The 19,794-nt window shown below is 43.3% G+C and overlaps 1 protein-coding gene across 1 annotated transcript in view; it reads left to right on the top strand.

Annotated features, from left to right (window-relative positions):
- The window catches only part of LOC121577671 (ephrin type-A receptor 8-like), a 131,141-nt gene that overhangs the window by 74,888 nt on the left and 36,459 nt on the right, over positions 1-19,794 (top strand). The window contains exons 3-5 of the mRNA XM_041891442.2: positions 8,121-8,318; positions 8,475-8,624; positions 8,824-9,139. Coding sequence (XP_041747376.1) covers positions 8,121-8,318; positions 8,475-8,624; positions 8,824-9,139 — 664 coding nt within the window. The remainder of the gene's footprint in view (positions 1-8,120; positions 8,319-8,474; positions 8,625-8,823; positions 9,140-19,794) is intronic.

Consider the following 19,794-nt stretch of genomic DNA (forward strand, 5'->3'; position numbering starts at 1 on the left):
CCTTCTTGGTGCATACTGTGTATCTCTACCAGTACTGGTGGTCTGTTAGGCAGAGGATGGATAGTGTTTCTCAGTATTAGATCTCATCAGGGCTTTGTATTGCGTTTGTTACTGCTCATCTCTTTTTCTCAGTCACTTAGACAACACAAGCCCAGCTCTTTGTGCTTAAAGGGATTCTTTCACTTCAATGGAAATGTTAAATGACTTGGAAATGGAATAAATCGGTAACACTTTACTTGACACCCAGTGTCATAACACATTGTGACAGGATCATAACCATGTCATAATATGTAATAACAGCTGACATAACTTGTCATAACCTGTCATAATATGGTCATAACACTGTCATGACCCATTTATTTACACCTCTTATGCATATATAGTTTTTTTATGGATGGTTATCAGTGTCAAAACCCACATTTATTCAAATTAGTGTTTTCCCTGCCAAGAAGTTTCCTTTCGATTAAAAGTTTGTTTCTTAAATTCTTTGTTGTTGTAATGAATTCTTTACAGTCATGTTTTTTTCATCATATTTTAAATAACTTGTCGAAAATTCACTTTATGAGAGTGTCATGAAGCATTATGACCATCCTGTGTCACTTTACTTGGACTAAGAAAATACACTTTATGACACTGTTAAGAAGCATTTTGACAATCACAATCATACAGTGGCTTGCGAAAGTATTCACCCCCCTTGGCATTTTTCCTATTTCGTTGCCTTACAACCTGGACATAAAATTGATTTTTGGGGGGGTTGTATCATTTGATTTACACAACATGCCTACCACTTTGAAGATGCAAAATATTTTTTGGGGTGAAACAAACAAGAAATAAGACAAAAAAACTGAAAACTTGAGCGTGCATAACTATTCACCCCCCCAAAGTCAATACTTTGCAGACCCACCTTTTACAGCAATTACAGCTGCAAGTCTCTTGGGGTATGTCTCTATAATCTTGGCATATCTAGCCACTGGGATTTTTGCCCATTCTTCAAGGCAAAACTGCTCCAGCTCCTTCAAATTGGATTGGTTCTGCTGGTGTACAGCAATCTTTAAGTCATACCACAGATTCTCAATTAGATTGAGGTCTGAGCTTTGACTAGGCCATTCCAAGACATTTAAATGTTTCCCCTTAAACCACTCGAGTGTTGCTTTAGCAGTATGCTTAGGATCATTGTCCTGCTGGAAGGTGAACCTCCGTCCCAGTCTTAAATCTCTGGAAGACTGAAACAGGTTTCCCTCAAGAATTTCCCTGTATTTAGCGCCATCCATCATTACTTCAATTCTGACCAGTTTCCCAGTCCCGGCCGATGAAAAACATCCCCACAGCATGATGCTGCCACCACCATGCTTCACTGTGGGGATGGTGTTTTTTCGGGGTGATGAGAGGTGTTGGGTTTGCGCCAGACATAGCGTTTCCTTGATGGCCAAAAAGCTCAATTTTAGTCTAATCTGACCAGAGTACCTTCTTCCATATGTTTGGGGAGTCTCCCACATGCCTTTTGCCGAACACCAAACGTGTTTGTTTATTTTTTTCTTTCAGCAGTGGCTTTTTTCTGGACACTCTTCCATAAAGCCCAGCTCTGTGGAGTGTACGGCTTAAAGTGGTGCTATGGACAGATTCTCCAATCTCCACTGTGGAGCTTTGCAGCTCCTTCAGGGTTATCTTTGGTCTCTTTGTTGCCTCTCTGATTAATGCCCTCCTTGCCTGGTCCGTGAGTTTTGGTGGGCGGCCCTCCCTTGGCAGGTTTGTTGTGGTGCCATATTCTTTCCATTTTTTAATAATGGATTTAATGGTGCTCCGTGGGATGTTCAAAGTTTCAGATATTTATTTATAACCCAACCCTGATCTGTACTTCTCCACAACTTTGTCCCTGACCTGTTTGGAGAGCTCCTTGGTCTTCATTGTGCCGCTTGCTTGGTGGTGCCCCTTAGTGGTGTTGCAGACTCTGGGCCCTTTCAGAACAGGTGTAAAGAGTGGGGGAAAAAAGTATTTAGTCAGCCACCAATTGTGCAAGTTCTCCCACTTAAAAAGATGAGAGAGGCCTGTAATTTTCATCATAGGTACACGTCAACTATGACAGACAAAATGAGGAAAGACAATCCAGAAAATCACATTGTAGGATTTTTAATGAATTTATTTGCAAATTATGGTGGAAAATAAGTATTTGGTCAATAACAAAAGTTTCTCAATACTTTGTTATATAACCTTTGTTGGCAATGACACAGGTCAAACGTTTTCTGTAAGTCTTCACAAGGTTTTCACACACTGTTGCTGGTATTTTGGCCCATTCCTCCATGCAGATCTCCTCTAGAGCAGTGATGTTTTGGGGCTGTCGCTGGGCAACACGGACTTTCAACTCCCTCCAAAGATTTTCTATGGGGTTGAGATCTGGAGACAGGCTAGGCCACTCCAGGACCTTGAAATGCTTCTTACGAAGCCACTCCTTCATTGCCTGGGCGGTGTGTTTGGGATCATTGTCATGCTGAAAGACCCAGCCACGTTTCATCTTCAATGCCCTTGCTGATGGAAGGAGGTTTTCACTCAAAATCTCACGATACATGGCCCCATTCATTCTTTCCTTTACACGGATCAGTCGTCCTGGTCCCTTTGCAGAAAAACAGCCCCAAAGCATGATGTTTCCACCCCCATGCTTCACAGTATGTATGGTGTTCTTTGGATGCAACTCAGCATTCTTTGTCCTCCAAACACGACGAGTTGAGTTTTTACCAAAAAGTTATATTTTGGTTTCATCTGACCATATGACATTCTCCCAATCCTCTTCTGGATCATCCAAATGCACTCTAGCAAACTTCAGACGGGCCTGGACATGTACTGGCTTAAGCAGGGAGACACGTCTTGCACTGCAGGACTTGAGTCCCTGGCGGCGTAGTGTGTTACTGATGGTAGGCTTTGTTACTTTGGTCCCAGCTCTCTGCAGGTCATTCACTAGGTCCCCCCGTGTGGTTCTGGGATTTTTGCTCACCGTTCTTGTGATCATTTTGACCCCACGGGTTGAGATCTTGCATGGAGCCCCAGATCGAGGGAGATTATCAGTGGTCTTGTATGTCTTCCATTTCCTAATAATTGCTCCCACAGTTGATTTCTTCAAACCAAGCTGCTTACCTATTGCAGATTCAGTCTTCCCAGCCTGGTGCAGGTCTACAATTTTGTTTCTGGTGTCCTTTGACAGCTCTTTGGTCTTGGCCATAGTGGAGTTTGGAGTGTGACTGTTTGAGGTTGTGGACAGGTGTCTTTTATACTGATAACAAATTCAAACAGGTGCCATTAATACAGGTAACGAGTGGAGGACAGAGGAGCCTCTTAAAGAAGAAGTTACAGGTCTGTGAGAGCCAGAAATCTTGCTTGTTTGTAGGTGACCAAATACTTATTTTCCACCATAATTTGCAAATAAATTCATTAAAAATCCTACAATGTGATTTTCTGGATTTTTTCAAATCAATTTGTCTGTCATAGTTGACATGTACCTATGATGAAAATTACAGGCCTCTCTCATCTTTTTAAGTGGGAGAACTTGCACAATTGGTGGCTGACTAAATACTTTTTTCCCCCACTGTATGTACTGAGATCATGTGACAGATCATGTGACACTTAGATTGCACACAGGTGGACTTTATTTAACTAATTATGTGACTTCTGAAGGTAATTGGTTGCACCAGATCTTATTTAGAGGCTTCATATCAAAGGGGGTGAATACATATGCACACACCAATTTTCCGTTATTAATTTTTTTGAATTTTTTGCAACAAGTTATTTTTTTCATTTCACTTCACCAATTTGGACTATTTTGTGCATGTCCATTACAGGTTGTAATGCAACAAAATAGGAAATACTTTTGCAAGGCACTGTATAAGCCAGATAGGCCTATCACGTACATGTCTTTATATCAGTCATCAGTCAAAAAGGGTGTCTTGCTCCTGAAATCTGCTCATGCATTCATCCCAGTCATCAGCAACAAAGCATTGGGGCAGGTGAATGTCTGACATCAATGTATGCGCAATTACAATGAAATGTAATATGGTGCATAAAAAAAATATACAGTACCAGTCAAAAGTTTGGACACACCTACTCATTCAAGGGTTTTTCTTTATTTTTTACTATTTTCTACGTTGTAGAATAATAGTGAAGACATCAAAACTATGAAATAACACATATGGAATCATGTAGTAACCAAAAAAGTGTTAAACATATATTTTAGATTCTTCAAAGTAGCCACCCTTTGCCTTGCTGACAGCTTTGCACACTCTTGCAGTATGTCAATATCAACAGACCTCATTTAGTGACCTGACAGTTACTGCCACCACTCTGTGTGCAGAGAGACAGTGTGTGTGTGTGTGTGTGTGTGTGTGTGTGTGTGTGTGTGTGTGTGTGTGTGTGCATGCGTGTGCGCGTGTGTGAGTGTGAAGGGGACAACTGTGTTGCCTGTGATTGCCACATCTGATGTATCCTGATTGGAGATTGTCTGGGTTGGCAGGCAGGAAACAGATGTGCAATTTACAGCCCAATTAATTCTCTCTCTCTCTCTCTCTCTCTCTCTCTCTCTCTCTCTCTCTCTCTCTCTCACACACACACACACACAGCCACATATCTCTGTGGACGTTTATACACTACTCAAAAAAAAAAGGGAACACTAAAATAACACATCCTAGATCTGAATGAATGAAATAATCTTATTAAATACTTTTTTCTTTACATAGTTGAATGTGCTGACAACAAAATCACACAAAAATTATCAATGGAAATCAAATGTATCAACCCATGGAGGTCTGGATTTGGAGTCACCCTCAAAATTAAAGTGGAAAACCACACTACAGGCTGATCCAACTTTGATGTAATGTCCTTAAAACAAGTCAAAATGAGGCTCAGTAGTGTGTGTGGCCTCCACGTGCCTGTATGACCTCCCTACAACGCCTGGGCATGCTCCTGATGAAGTGGCGGATGGTCTCCTGAGGGATCTCCTCCCAGACCTGGACTAAAGCATCCGCCAACTCCTGGACAGTCTGTGGTGCAACGTGGCGTTGGTGGATGGAGCGAGACATGATGTCCCAGATGTGCTCAATTGGATTCAGGTCTGGGGAACGGGTGGGCCAGTCCATAGCATCAATGCCTTCCTCTTGCAGGAACTGCTGACACACTCCAGCCACATGAGGTCTAGCATTGTCTTGCATTAGGAGGAACCCAGGGCCAACCGCACCAGCATATGGTCTCACAAGGGGCCTGAGGATCTCATCTCGGTACCTAATGGCAGTCAGGCTACCTCTGGCGAGCACATGGAGGGCTGTGCGGCCCCCCAAAGAAATGCCACCCCACACCATGACTGACCCACCACCAAACCGGTCATGCTCGAGGATGTTGCAGGCAGCAGAACGTTCTCCACGGCGTCTCCAGACTCTGTCACGTCTGTCACATGTGCTCAGTGTGAACCTGCTTTCATCTGTGAAGAGCACAGGGCGCCAGTGGCGAATTTGCCAATCTTGGTGTTCTCTGGCAAATGCCAAACGTCCTGCACGGTGTTGGGCTGTAAGCACAACCCCCCACCTGTGGACGTCGGGCCCTCATACCACCCTCATGGAGTCTGTTTCTGACCATTTGAGCAGACACATGCACATTTGTGGCCTGCTGGAGGTCATTTTGCAGGGCTCTGGCAGTGCTCCTCCTGCTCCTCCTTGCACAAAGGCAGAGGTAACAGTCCTGCTGCTGGGTTGTTGCCCTCCTACGGCCTCCTCCACGTCTCCTGATGTACTGGCCTGTCTCCTGGTAGCGCCTCCATGCTCTGGACACTATGCTGACAGACACAGCAAACCTTCTTGCCACAGCTCGCATTGATGTGCCATCCTGGATGAGCTGCACTACCTGAGCCACTTGTGTGGGTTGTAGACTCCGTCTCATGCTAGAGTGAAAGCACCGCCAGCATTCAAAAGTGACCAAAACATCAGTCAGGAAGCATAGGAACTGAGAAGTGGTCTGTGGTCACCACCTGCAAAACCAGTCCTTTATTGGGGGTGTCTTGCTAATTGCCTATAATTTCCACCTGTTGTCTATTCCATTTGCACAACAGCATGTGAAATGTATTGTCAATCAGTGTTGCTTCCTAAGTCGACAGTTTGATTTCACAGAAGTGTGATTGACTTGGAGTTACATTGTGTTGTTTAAGTGTTCCCTTTATTTTTTTGAGCAGTGTATGTGTTGTCAGGGCAATAGAGTCATCTCATCTCCATGTCACCCAGGCATTCAAAGAAACACTCCTTGGATCACTCAGTAGAGCTGACAGCAGCCAGCCAATCACTTTAACCTTTTATCCTATTGTCACAACACATTGAAATGCCATCTCATATACCGTACGGATCATAATCTATTCACATATCACCAGCTCTCAAAGTCTCACAAATGTGCCAAGGAACCGCATCAGGTGTGCCTAATTCATTATGTGAAAACCCCTTTCTACTCATAGTTCCTCTGTAACAGGAATATTACTGGAGAGAAAATGTGAGTTTCCCAAGTAAAGACGAGAGTGTGAAAAAATATGTTGATGGGTCCTATACCGGCTAATTAGAGCAGGGCTTCATGAGTTGAAGGGCAATTTCAATTTAGCAGATAAAGATGAGAGGATGAGGGGTTGACACGGGTGAGACTTCCAAGATCTTAATTACTGCACTGTTTCTCTGTCGTGCTGCCTCAGGGGGATGTGGGGGTGGGGAGGGGTGAGGAGAGGGAGGTAGTGGATCTCTTTGGCAAGCCCAGTATTCTTAGCTGGGGCCAAGTTCAGTTGGCTCCGCCCAAAAGCTCTTCCCAGGTCAACTCATTCCCTTTCAGTAACCCAGACACTCGCATAATGCATTTTGCTCAGGAGGAACCCACTAAGCCCCAGGGATGGACACACACAGGTACACACACACATACAAACACACACACGCACGCATGCATGCACACACACACAGTCACACACACACACAGGCATACACACAAGCACACACTCTCTCTCTTTCTCTCTCCCTCTCTCTTTTATTCCCTACACTACACTGCTCATTGAAAATAATCATGTTTGATAACCATTGAGGAATTCTATCAAATAGGGTAAAAGCTGCCTCAGCAACCTCATTGCCAATTACTCTATTTGACCTGAGTTCTACATCAGTAGAATCACTTGAAAGTTGTGGAGTTTTAATACATTTAAATGTGGACTTGGAATAGTACTTTTTGTGTTCATTTGCGCTTGGGTGTGTGTGTGAGTCTACTATTCCTGGTCACGGCTGGATGGGGGGTACAAGAAACCAGGGTTATGAGTTAACAGGCTATCTAGGTCTTATAAAGGTCATCTATAGAGGTCATCTATAGAGATCATCTATAGAAGTGAAGACTTATTCCTCAAGGAAAAAGTCTAAGTGTAGCTACTGCTTGTATTCCCTCTAGACAGCTGGGCTAATCACAGCACACTCATAACATTATCAGCATTACAATAACACAGCAATAACACACACACATGACTTATACAGTACTGAAGAGAGAATGATGCACTGCTTCAGATGTACAATGAAACACACTGCTTTTAGAGAGTGAATATTGTTGTGTCAAACACAGACTGGCATACAGCAAGTAATGGAAATCTAGTCACTTAGATTTTCAATTGATATGCCTGTCGTATCGAGGTCTGTCTCTAGACACTTCTACACTTGGCAGAATTAATTAAGTCTTTATGCCTGACACATTGGGGGAGGGAGAGTTTGTAACCATACTAAGGGACTAATTAAAGCAGTATGCTGTTGTAAAAGGGGTTATGATAATGTGTTTCAGTGGTTATTACTGGGAGTTGTGAATGTAATCAACCTGTTACTGTAGCAGAACTGCATGACTAACCCTATGATGTTACTTAGCCTGTACTGTTTTCTGGAATTAGACAAAAGGAAACATTCTATCAGAGCAGTTAAGAAACATATCTGACACCAAATGTATTTTGGAAACCTTGGATATTCATACACTACCTTTGATTGCATTGGACCGTCTCTTTCCCCCTTCCTGTCTAACTTTATTCTCTTAACCCTCTCCTCCATTTTCTCTCTCTCTTTTCCCCTTATCCTCCTCCCTCTCTCCATATCCTGCAGTGGGATGCTATAAATGAGATGGATGAGTATTTCAGTCCCATCCACACGTACCAGGTGTGTAACGTGATGAGTCCCAGTCAGAACAATTGGTTGAGGACAGGCTGGATCCCTCGTGACGGAGCCAGGAGGATCTACATCGAGGTCAAGTTCACCCTCCGGGACTGTAACAGCATGCCTGGAGTCCTGGGAACCTGCAAGGTATAAGGGATCGGAGAGAGTGGTTGGGAAGGTGGGGTGAGGGAGGACGGGAGGGAGAAAGAGAGATAAAGCTAAGTACGTGTTTTGCTTCAAAGATCAACACAGACTATTGATAACTCTGTCTCTGATCATTTCTTTGTGTGTTATGATGAGCAGGAGACATTTAACCTGTACTACTATGACTCGGACCGAGCTGTAGGCACAGCCATCAGAGAGACCCAGTTCACCAAGATCGATACCATTGCTGCTGATGAGAGCTTCACTGGAGTGGACCTAGGAGTCAGGAGACTCAAACTCAACACAGAGGTATGCTAACTTATTTGAAAATGCCTTGCATGTTTTGAGTGAGCAGTGTTCCAGCGCTGTGCTTGTCCTGCACGAAGGTGTCCATGGTGCTGAAAAGGGTTCCTTTCACAGTGCCACACTTGACTTTGCTCCAATTCCACATTTACTGAAACATTTTGAGATGGATCTTTGTGATGTAATGTCCTTTGTCTCCTCCCAGGTGCGAGGTGTGGGCCCCCTCACTAGACGAGGCTTCTACCTGGCCTTCCAGGACATTGGGGCGTGCATCGCCCTGACCTCAGTCAGGGTGTACTACAAGCGCTGCTCGGGCGTGGGCCGCAACCTGGCGGTGTTCACTGACGTGGTGACGGGCGCTGACTCCTCCTCCCTGGTTGAGGTCAGGGGTCAGTGTGTGGACCACGCCGAAGAGAGAGACACGCCCAAGATGTACTGCAGCGCTGAGGGGGAGTGGCTGGTGCCCATCGGGAGGTGTGTATGCAGTGCGGGGTTCGAGGAGCACAGGGAGTCCTGCGTCGGTGAGTCACTCTCTGAATTAAGGATGTGGTTGCCTCTCTTGTTTTACATTATGTTACTGTCCTGCAGTTCTTTATCTTACTTTACTTTACCTTTGCCCAATCTGTGTGTTTATGGTCAATGTTCAGCCTTGGACATTTTCTGTGTGTTTTGTGTGGTTAAAGTTCATTCAACCCCATAATAACTAGTCCAGCTATGGTTAGGTTGAATAGCTCATAGTCCTGAATCATTTTTCAACTTTTAAGATGATAAGCTGTGGTGAGTCACGAAAGATACCTCAAGTATTTTAATATAATTTTTATTTTGTTTATTTTCTCTGATGGACTGACTTAATTTAGGGACCTGTGCATATTTAAGGTTGCCAGGGTTACGGTAATTCAAAACTATTAATCACAGGCGCTGGATAATTAAACGCTAAAAGCGTTCCGTCAGCTAAATGAGCCAAACGAGGTGAACGAGGCACGGAACACTGGTTCACCTGTCTCGTTTCACACACACATACACCACCGTTCAAAGGTTTGGGGTCACTTAGAAATGTCCTTGTTTTCGAAAAGAAAAGCCATTTTTTTGTCCATTAAATAACATCAAATTGATCAAAAATACAGTGTAGACATTGTTAATGTTGTAAATGGCTATTGTAGCTGGAAACAGCTGATTTTTAATGGAATATCTACATAGGCGTACAGAGGCCCATTATCAGCAACCATCAGTCCTGTGTTCCAATGGCTTGGTTTTCTAATCCACATTTATCATTTTAAAAGGCTAATTGATCATTAGAAAACCCTTTTGCAATTATGTTAGCACAGCTGAAAACTGTTGTGCTGATTAAAGAAGCAATAAAACTGGCCTTCTTGAGACTAGTTGAGTATCTGGAGCATCAACAATTGTGGGTTCGATTACAGGCTCAAACTGGCCAGAAACAAATAACTTTCTTCTGAAACTCATCAGTCTATTCTTGTTCTGAGAAATGAAGGCTATTCCATGCGAGAAATTGCCAAGAAACTGAAGATCTCACACAACGATGTGTACTACTCCCTTCACAGAACAGCGCAAACTGGCTTTAACCAGAATAGAAAGAGGAGTGGGAGGCCCCGGTGCACAACTGAGCAAGAGGACAAATACATTAGAGTGTCTAGTTTGAGAAACAGGTGCCTCACAGGTCCTCAACTGACAGCTTCATTAAATAGTACCCGCAAAACACCAGTCTCAACGTCAACAGTGAAGAGGCGACTTCGGGATGCTGACCTTCTAGGCAGAGTTGCAAAGAAAAAGCCATATCTCAGACTGACCAATAAAAATAAAAGATTAAGATGGGAAGTCTGAGATACGGCTTTTTCTTTGCAAGTCTGCCTAGAAGGTCTGCATCCCAGAGTCGCCTCTTCACTGTTGACGTTGAGACTGGTGTTTTGCGGGTCTCAACTAGTCTCAATAAGGCTAGTTTTATTGCTTCTTTAATCAGCACAACAGTTTCAGCTGTGCTTACATAATTGCAAAAGGGTTTTCTAATGATCAATTAGCCTTTTAAAATGATCAACTTGGATTAGCAAGCACAGCGTGCCATTGGAACACAGGACTGATGGTTGCTGATAATGGGCCTCTGTACGCCTATGTAGATATTCCATTAGAAATCAGCCGTTTCCAGCTACAATAGCCATTTACAACATTAACAATGTCTACACTGTATTTCTGATCAATTTGATGTTATTTTAATGGACAAAAAAATTGCTTTTCTTTCGAAAACAAGGACATTTCTAAGTGACCCCAAACCTTTGAACGGTAGTATACACACACACACACACACACACACGCACACGTCACCGCTCATCTACGTACCTGTTTATCTGTTTACTGCCTGAAGGAAACACACTCTCCTGGGAGCAAGGCATTGACGGCTCCTGGCAAACACACACATGGAGAGATGAAGGTAAATTATGTGTATATGTTTGTGTGTGTTGCGGCGGGGGGAGATACTCACACTTTCCATTAGCACTCAGATCAATATGTATGCAAACACACACAAGCTATGTGGGAGAAAAGAAGTCGACAAGATAGTTTTTTAGTTTTGTTATGTTTTAGATGCTTATCTCAGGAATCTCTCCATTTGTCTATAGTCAAGACATAAACATACAGTATAGCACTATCATCCTAGTGCTTTGTAGTAGCAGTAGTATCTGTAGTAGAGAGCTGACGTGTGCGTGTGTGTGTGTGTGTGTAGAGAACTCGTCTCTCTGTGACCAAACTGGGTCACTGTGCTAATTCACCTCTCTCCAGTCACGCACATCCCAGGACATGAGACGAAACGAGTCGTTGCCACGCAAATAGCCCTGAGCACGAGAGCGAGAAACCGAGAGAGAGAAAGAGAGAGAGAGATGGGTTAAGTGGTTAAGCAGTATGTATGCAAGAGAAAATGATTGACTGTGTGTGTGTGTGGTAAAAAAAAAAAAGTGGTTCTTCCCTAACAAAGGCTCACTAGAGCTCTGGGTTTCACTGTAAGCATGAGATCATCTATCTGAAGGATTGCATGATGTCGCATTAAAAGTGTCACAGAAAGGAAAGAGGGGAAATAGAAAAGGGTGAAGAGAAAGATAGAGGGAGAAGAAAGAGGAGAATGGGAGAGGAGAGAAGAGACAGATCCCTCTCTTTGATATAGGAGACTGGTCGACAGCTCTCTTGTCACGCTTAAAGTGACATTCAAAATAGAGCATGTCACTACAGTGTGTGTGTGTATGTGTGTGTGTTTGTTTGTGTGTGTGTGTGTGTGTGTGTGTGTGTGTGTGTGTGTGTGTGTGTGTGTGTGTGTGTGTGTGTGTGTGTGTGTGTGTAAGCCCACCCCAGGGCTTTTGACTGCCAGAGGAGAATGGAGTAAAATGGCCCATACAGAGAGATAGAGATACGGCGAAAGCGACCGAGGACACACTGATATGGGCACACACACTTAGCCTGATCACATTCACTCAAGTCAACCAGCCTATCTGACCTTGTTACATAGAAAGAGGTGGGGGGAGACACACACACACACATAGACACACACAATATATATATATATATATATATATATATATATATACAGTGGGGAAAAAAAAGTATTTAGTCAGCCACCAATTGTGCAAGTTCTCCCACTAAAAAGATGAGAGAGGCCTGTAATTTTCATCATAGGTACACGTCAACTATGACAGACAAAATGAGGGAAAAAAATCCAGAAAATCACATTGTAGGATTTTTAATGAATTTATTTGCAAATTATGGTGGAAAATAAGTATTTGGTCAATAACAAAAGTTTCTCAATACTTTGTTATATACCCTTTGTTGGCAATGACACAGGTCAAACGTTTTCTGTAAGTCTTCACAAGGTTTTCACACACTGTTGCTGGTATTTTGGCCCATTCCTCCATGCAGATCTCCTCTAGAGCAGTGATGTTTTGGGGCTGTCGCTGGGCAACACGGACTTTCAACTCCCTCCAAAGATTTTCTATGGGGTTGAGATCTGGAGACTGGCTAGGCCACTCCAGGACCTTGAAATGCTTCTTACGAAGCCACTCCTATGTTGCCCGGGCAGTGTGTTTGGGATCATTGACATGCTGAAAGACCCAGCCACGTTTCATCTTCAATGCCCTTGCTGATGGAAGGAGGTTTTCACTCAAAATCTCACGATACATGTCCCCATTCATTCTTTCCTTTACACGGATCAGTCGTCCTGGTCCTTTTGCAGAAAAACAGCCCCAAAGCATGATGTTTCCACCCCCATGCTTCACAGTAGGTATGGTGTTCTTTGGATGCAACTCAGCATTCTTTGTCCTCCAAACACGACGAGTTGAGTTTTTACCAAAAGGTTATATTTTGGTTTCATCTGACCATATGACATTCTCCCAATCCTCTTCTGGATCATCCAAATGCACTCTAGCAAACTTCAGACGGGCCTGGACATGTACTGACTTAAGCAGGGGGACACGTCTGGCACTGCAGGATTTGAGTACCTGGAGGCGTAGTGTGTTACTGATGGTAGGCTTTGTTACTTTGGTCCCAGCTCTCTGCAGGTCATTCACTAGGTCCCCCCGTGTGGTTCTGGGATTTTTGCTCACCGTTCTTGTGATCATTTTGACCCCACGGGGTGAGAACTTGCGTGGAGCCCCAGATCGAGGGAGATTATCAGTGGTCTTGTATGTCTTCCATTTCCTAATAATTGCTCCCACAGTTGATTTCTTCAAACCAAGCTGCTTACCTATTGCAGATTCAGTCTTTCCAGCCTGGTGCAGGTCTACAATTTTGTTTCTGGTGTCCTTTGACAGCTCTTTGGTCTTGGCCATAGTGGAGTTTGGAGTGTGACTGTTTGAGGTTGTGGACAGTTGTCTTTTATACTGATAACAAGTTCAAACAGGTGCCAATAATACAGGTAACGAGTGGAGGACAGAGGAGCCTCTTAAAGAAGAAGTTACAGGTCTGTGAGAGCCAGAAATCTTGCTTGTTTGTAGGTGACCAAATACTTATTTTCCACCATCATTTGCAAATAAATTCATTGAAAATCCTACAATGTGATTTTCTGGAAAGATTTTTCTCAATTTGTCTGTCATAGTTGACGTGTACCTATGATGAAAATTACAGGCCTCTCTCATCTTTTTAAGTGGGAGAACTTGCACATTTGGTGGCTGACTAAATACTTTTTTCCCCCACTGTATATATATATATATATATATATAGAGAGAGAGAGAGAGAGAGAGAGAGAGAGAGAGAGAGAGAGAGAGAGAGAGAGAGAGAGAGAGAGAGAGAGAGAGAGAGAGAGAGAGAGAGAGAGAGAGAGAGAGAGAGAGAGAGAGAGATCATTATCCTCCAAACCACCCATCTCAGTGGTTTAGCTCACTGCAATAGTAAACACAATGTCAGAGTGTTTGTGTTTAACGCCGAAAGGTAAGGGCTAAGGTTTGGGATAGGCTTAAAACAAAATCTCAAAAACTACTTTCTATCCAGCGGCAGAGGCCAGAGGCAAATGCTTACGCCCATCCACCATCCCCGTCCACAACGCCCTAGCAAAACCGAAACCTACTTGGCGGTGACAGCGCTCACTGTTGCTCCTAGTGGCCGGTTTCCACGTCATCTCCCGACGTCCTCAGACATGGACGGACGTCTAATACTGACTTATATCACGGGTGACCTGGCTGCAGAAAACGGTGGAATGGTGGAAAAATGGTGGAAAAATAAATGTCTGCAACAATGGTATGATAATTTCAAAGACAAACAAACACATTTTCATATATTTTAAGTGAGTATAATTGGTGAGGTCTAAATACCGTTCCTGCTTTAAATGACGTTCAGCTTATAAAGGCTTTATAAAGCCTTCATTATGCCTTCATAGGCACTACATAAATGTGTTACAAAGCATCTATAACAGTATGTCATGCTTTATAAAGGGTTCATAAATGTGGCATAACTGTGTGACATAATGTCAAATGTGACATAACCCACTATGTTGAATATGATATAAACATGTGCTTTATAAAGAATGACATGTTGTGCTGAAGGATGGCATACGCTCTAAAGTGATGTCATGTTAGTCACATTACACCTAATCTCAGACACTTCAGCCCAAATGCGTGGAATGTCTGGTGGACCAATGCATCAAACTTGGCCTTCATTAGTCAAGTTTAAAATCTAATTTTAAGAAGATAAATTATGGAAATGGACAGGGTTAAGCAATAACAATGAATTTTTGACTGTGTTAAGTAGTGACAATGACAAATAATTTACTCAGTAAGGTCACTCCTATAGAATTCTATGGTCACGCCCACTAAGGCCAACTTTGAATGGTTGATATCCCAGGCTTATATGTGCTGTGTGTGCAATAGCCTGGGGACAATGTTACACCAAAAAGCACTTACTTTAATGAAAGAAATTGAAATTGTCTTTCTTCTGGAACCAAGTTACATGTTCCTCAGTACACAAACATTCACACAACAAAAACGAGCCATACCGCACGGTGCTGGGCCCAGTCAGGTCTTTGACACACTCACCCACTCCTCCGCTGAAAGATCAGCCACAAAATGTTGGCACCATTGTAACAGGTTGTAATCAAGCCCTGGTCTCCAGCATGAGAAGAGAAGAGGAATACCTGGTGTGACAGTCTCAGGTTGGACTTCTCCAAATCATCTTGGTTCTGACACACACACACAAACGCAAGCTTTGCAGGTCTATCAACCCATTTAAATATCTCTCATACCCTACAGTAACCTGTGGATCATGAGAGAACCTTCATAAATCAGCAGAACGTTAATAACCTATTTGAGACACCTTCGGTCATTCATAACAGGTATATTTTCTGGGTGATTTAAATATTGACTGGCTTTCATCAAGCTGCCCACTCAAGAAAAAGCTTAAAACTGTAACCAGTGCCTGCAACCTGGTTCACGTTATCAGTCAACCTACCAGGGTAGTTACAAACAGCACAGGAATGAAATCATCAACATGTATTGATCACATCTTTACTAATGCTGCAGAAATGTGCTTGAAAGCAGTATCCAGATCCATCGGATGTAGTGATCACAATATAGTAGCCATATCCAGGAAAAACAAACGTTCCAAAGGCTGGGCCTAATATAATGCAGAAGAGATCATACAATACGTTTTGTGGTGTGTAATGAGGAGCAACCAGATGCTGCTTATTCAAATCAAATCAAATGTAATTAGTCACATACACATATTTAGCAGATGTTATTGTGGGTGTAGCGAAGGGCTTGTGTTCCTAGCTCCAACAATGCAGTAGTATCTTACAATTCATAACAATACACACAAATCTAAAAGTAAATTAATGGAATTTAAGAAATATATAAATATTAGGATGAGCAATGTCGGAGTGGCATTGACTAAAATACAGTAGAATAGAATAAAGTATATACATATGAGATGAGTAAAGCAGTATGTAAACATGAATTAAAGTGACTAGTGTTCCATTATTAAAGTGACTAGTGAATCCATGTCTATGTATATAGGGCAGCAGCCTTTAAGGTGCAGGGTTGAGTAACTGGGTGGAAGCCGGCTAGTGATGGCTATTTACCAGTCTGATGGCCTTGAGATAGAAGCTGTTTTTCAGTCTCTCGGCCCCAGCTTTTATGCACCTGTTCTGACCTCGCCTTCTGGATGATAGCGGGGTGAACAGGCCGTGGCTCGGGTGGTTGATGTCCTTGATGATCTTTTTGGCCTTCCTGTGACATCGGGTGCTGTAGGTGTCCTGGAGGGCAGGCAGTGTTCCCCCGGTGATGCTTTGGGCAGACCGCACCACCCTCTGGAGAGCCCTGCGGTTGCAGGCAGTGCAGTTGCCGTACCAGGCGGTGATATAGCCCGACAGGATGCTCTCAATTGTGCATCTGTAAAAGTTTGTGAGGGTCTTAGGGGCCAAGCCACATTTTTTCAGCCTCCTGAGGTTGAAGAGGCGTTGTTGCGCCTTCTTCACCACACTGTCTGTGGGGGTGGACCATTTCAGATTGTCAGTGATGTGTACGCCGAGGAACTTGAAGCTTTTCACCTTCTCCACTGCAGTCCTGTCGATGTGGATAGGGGAGTGCTTCCTCTGCTGTTTTCTGAAGTCCACGATCAGCTCCTTCATTTTGTTGACGTTGAGGGAGAGGTTATTTTCCTGGCACCACTCCGCCAGGGCCCTCATCTCCTCCCTGTAGGCTGTCTCGTCATTGTTGGTAATCAGGCCTACTACTGTTGTGTCGTCTGCAAACTTGATGATTGAGTTGGAGGCGTGCCTGACCACGCAGCCATGGGTGAACAGGGAGTACAGGAGGGGGATGAGCACGCACCCTAGTTGGGGGCGGCCCGTCAGGAAGTCCAGGACCCAGTTGCACAGGGCGGGGTTCAGATCCAGGTCCCTGAGCTTAATGATGAGCTTGGAGGGTACTATGGTGTTGAAGGCTGAGCTATAGTCAATGAATAGCATTCTTACATAGTTATTCCTCTTGTCCAGATGGGATAGGGCAGTGCGCAGTGTGATGGCGATTGCATCGTCTGTGCACCGAGCTGTCTGTTTGAACTACTGGCACACAGCTCGGACACCCATGCTCCCCACAAGACATGCCACCAGAGGTTTCTTCACAGTCCCCAAGTCCAGAACAGACAATGGTAGGCACACAGTCCTCATAGAGCCATGCCTACATGGAACTCTGTTCCACATCAAGTAACTCATGAAAGCAGTAAAATGTGATTTAAAAAACAGATAAAAAATACACCTTATGGTACAGTGAAGCAACACAAACACAGGCACAGACACATGCATACACACACACGATAACATACACACTATACACACACGTACACATGGATTTTGTGTTGTAGATATGTGGTAGTGGAGTAGGGTTATGAGTGCACACACCTGGTGTTTTGTGAAATATGTTGTGAATGTGTTGTAATGTTTTTAAAATGGAATAACTGCCTTAATTTTGCTGGTCCCCAGGAAGAGTAGCTGTTGCCTTGGCAGCAGCTAATGGGGATCCATAATAAATACAAATACAAATAACACATCCATAAAGACTCTATATCGCATAACGCTGTACTTATTTAAAGTCAGACCCCTTTGGTCATTCATAACACATTGTCGTGACGTGATACTATTATTTATCGAATAATTGCCTACTATGTTTAATTGTTACTAGATTAAATTAATAATGTAACAATTAACTCATTAGGAATTTGGGGTACCACGGGAAAAGTTGTTTAACGAGTTACCGTTTCCCAAATTAACTTTAAAGATATCTAGAGATCTCTTATAATTTAACAGTAATTTATTAATCATTTACCTCATATCAGTCTCATTCTGAAAGTCGTAGGCTCTTTAAGTCTGCACGAACCCGGGTCTTACTGATCATTCCGTACCACACAAATTGATTTCATTATTTATTTACTAACTAATTAAAAATGATAACACAAGATACACAGGCCTTCGTGGGAAGGGGTCGATTGGTCTTTCTCTTTTGGATGGCCTTTTAGATGTAAGGCTCTGATTGTCCACAAGAGGTCACAATGTCCTTAAAAATAAAATAAATTGGTCATTTAGCAGACGCTCTTATCCAGAGCGACTTACAGGAGCAATTAGGGTTAAGTGCCTTGCTCAAGGGCACATCGACAGATTTTTCACCTAGTCGGCTGCTTCTTAGTTGTCTGTTTACTTTCACTCGTTCTGGAAGTGGTCTTCTGAGGAAGGCTAATCAGCCGTGTCGATGATCCCCTGTGGAGTGATGAGAGCAGTGTAGTAGACAATGGTTTGAAGCGAGTAACAGGATGGTCCCACTTAAATTCACCTTCTTATATACAGTACTTAGAACAGCTACTCAGCCGTAACATTGATTGTTAGTGGCGGAAACGTTGTCGTCTTCAGCTCGTGTTGATTTTCAGGGTATGGACCAATATGGACAAAAGTTGCAGCTTGAGGTCCGTCTAGTCTGATCTGATCATTCTTATCTCACTTTTATGCACTCTGGTAAAGAGGGGCGTTTCCGTCATACTGACACGCTCTCTGAGCTCCCTCGGGCGTGGCTAGTTACGAGGCAAAAGTATTATTATCACCATGATTTTGCTAGAAAGCTAAAATCACATTCCTATCTTCACGGAAACATTGTCTTCCTCCTTGATATTTTCTACACAATGTAAAGGATGTAAACCTGATATCCACAGTGTAAAAGCTCTTCAAGTCACAATGTTTACGTTATAATGCCTTTATACAATTTTTTATGATATCACAAAATATACATAATTTTCCATATTCCATTTCTCATCATTCCCAACGTTTGGATGTTGAAATATATTGTCCCAATGTTCATTGTTGGATGTTTAAGTTTTTGGGCGGCAAAGGACATTCCTTTCACCATACAAGGATGCCAGAGATAAGAGGGATGCCGTGGGTAAGAGGGTCTGGTTGTTGTCGGCCATTTGCCAAGCTGATGTGAGGCCTTTGATCCTCACCCAGGGAAAGTCATGACAACATATATGCCTTGTATCATATGACGCTGTACTTATTATTAGGTCAGACACCTTTGGTCAATAATAATAATAATAATAATAATAATAATAATAATATGCCATTTAGCAGACGCTTTTATCCAAAGCGACTTACAGTCATGCGTGCATACATTTTTGTGTATGGGTGGTTCCGGGGATCGAATCCACTACCTTGGCGTTACAAGCGTAAATTAGGAATTTGGGGTACCATGGGAAAAGTTGTTTACGCGTAGTGTGTTACTAATGGTTTTCTTTGAGACTGTGGTCCCAGCTCTCTTCAGGTCATTGACCAGGTACTGCCGTGTAGTTCTGGGCTGATCCCTCACCTTCCTCATGATCATTGATGCCCCACGAGGTGAGATCTTGCATGGAGCCCCAGACCGAGGGTGATTGACCGTTGTCTTGAACTTCTTCCATTTTCTAATAATTGCGCCAACAGTTGTTGCCTTCTCACCAAGCTGCTTGCCTATTGTCCTGTAGCCCATCCCAGCCTTGTGCAGGTCTACAATTGTATCCCTGATGTCCTTACACAGCTCTCTGGTCTTGGCCATTGTGGAGAGGTTGGAGTCTGTTTGATTGAGTGTGTGGACAGGTGTCTTTTATACAGGTAACGAGTTCAAACAGGTGCATTTAATACATGTAACGAGTGGAGAACAGGAGGGCTTCTTAAAGA

The sequence above is a fragment of the Coregonus clupeaformis genome, chromosome 12, assembly GCF_020615455.1.
Source record: "Coregonus clupeaformis isolate EN_2021a chromosome 12, ASM2061545v1, whole genome shotgun sequence".
NCBI lineage: Eukaryota > Metazoa > Chordata > Actinopteri > Salmoniformes > Salmonidae > Coregonus > Coregonus clupeaformis.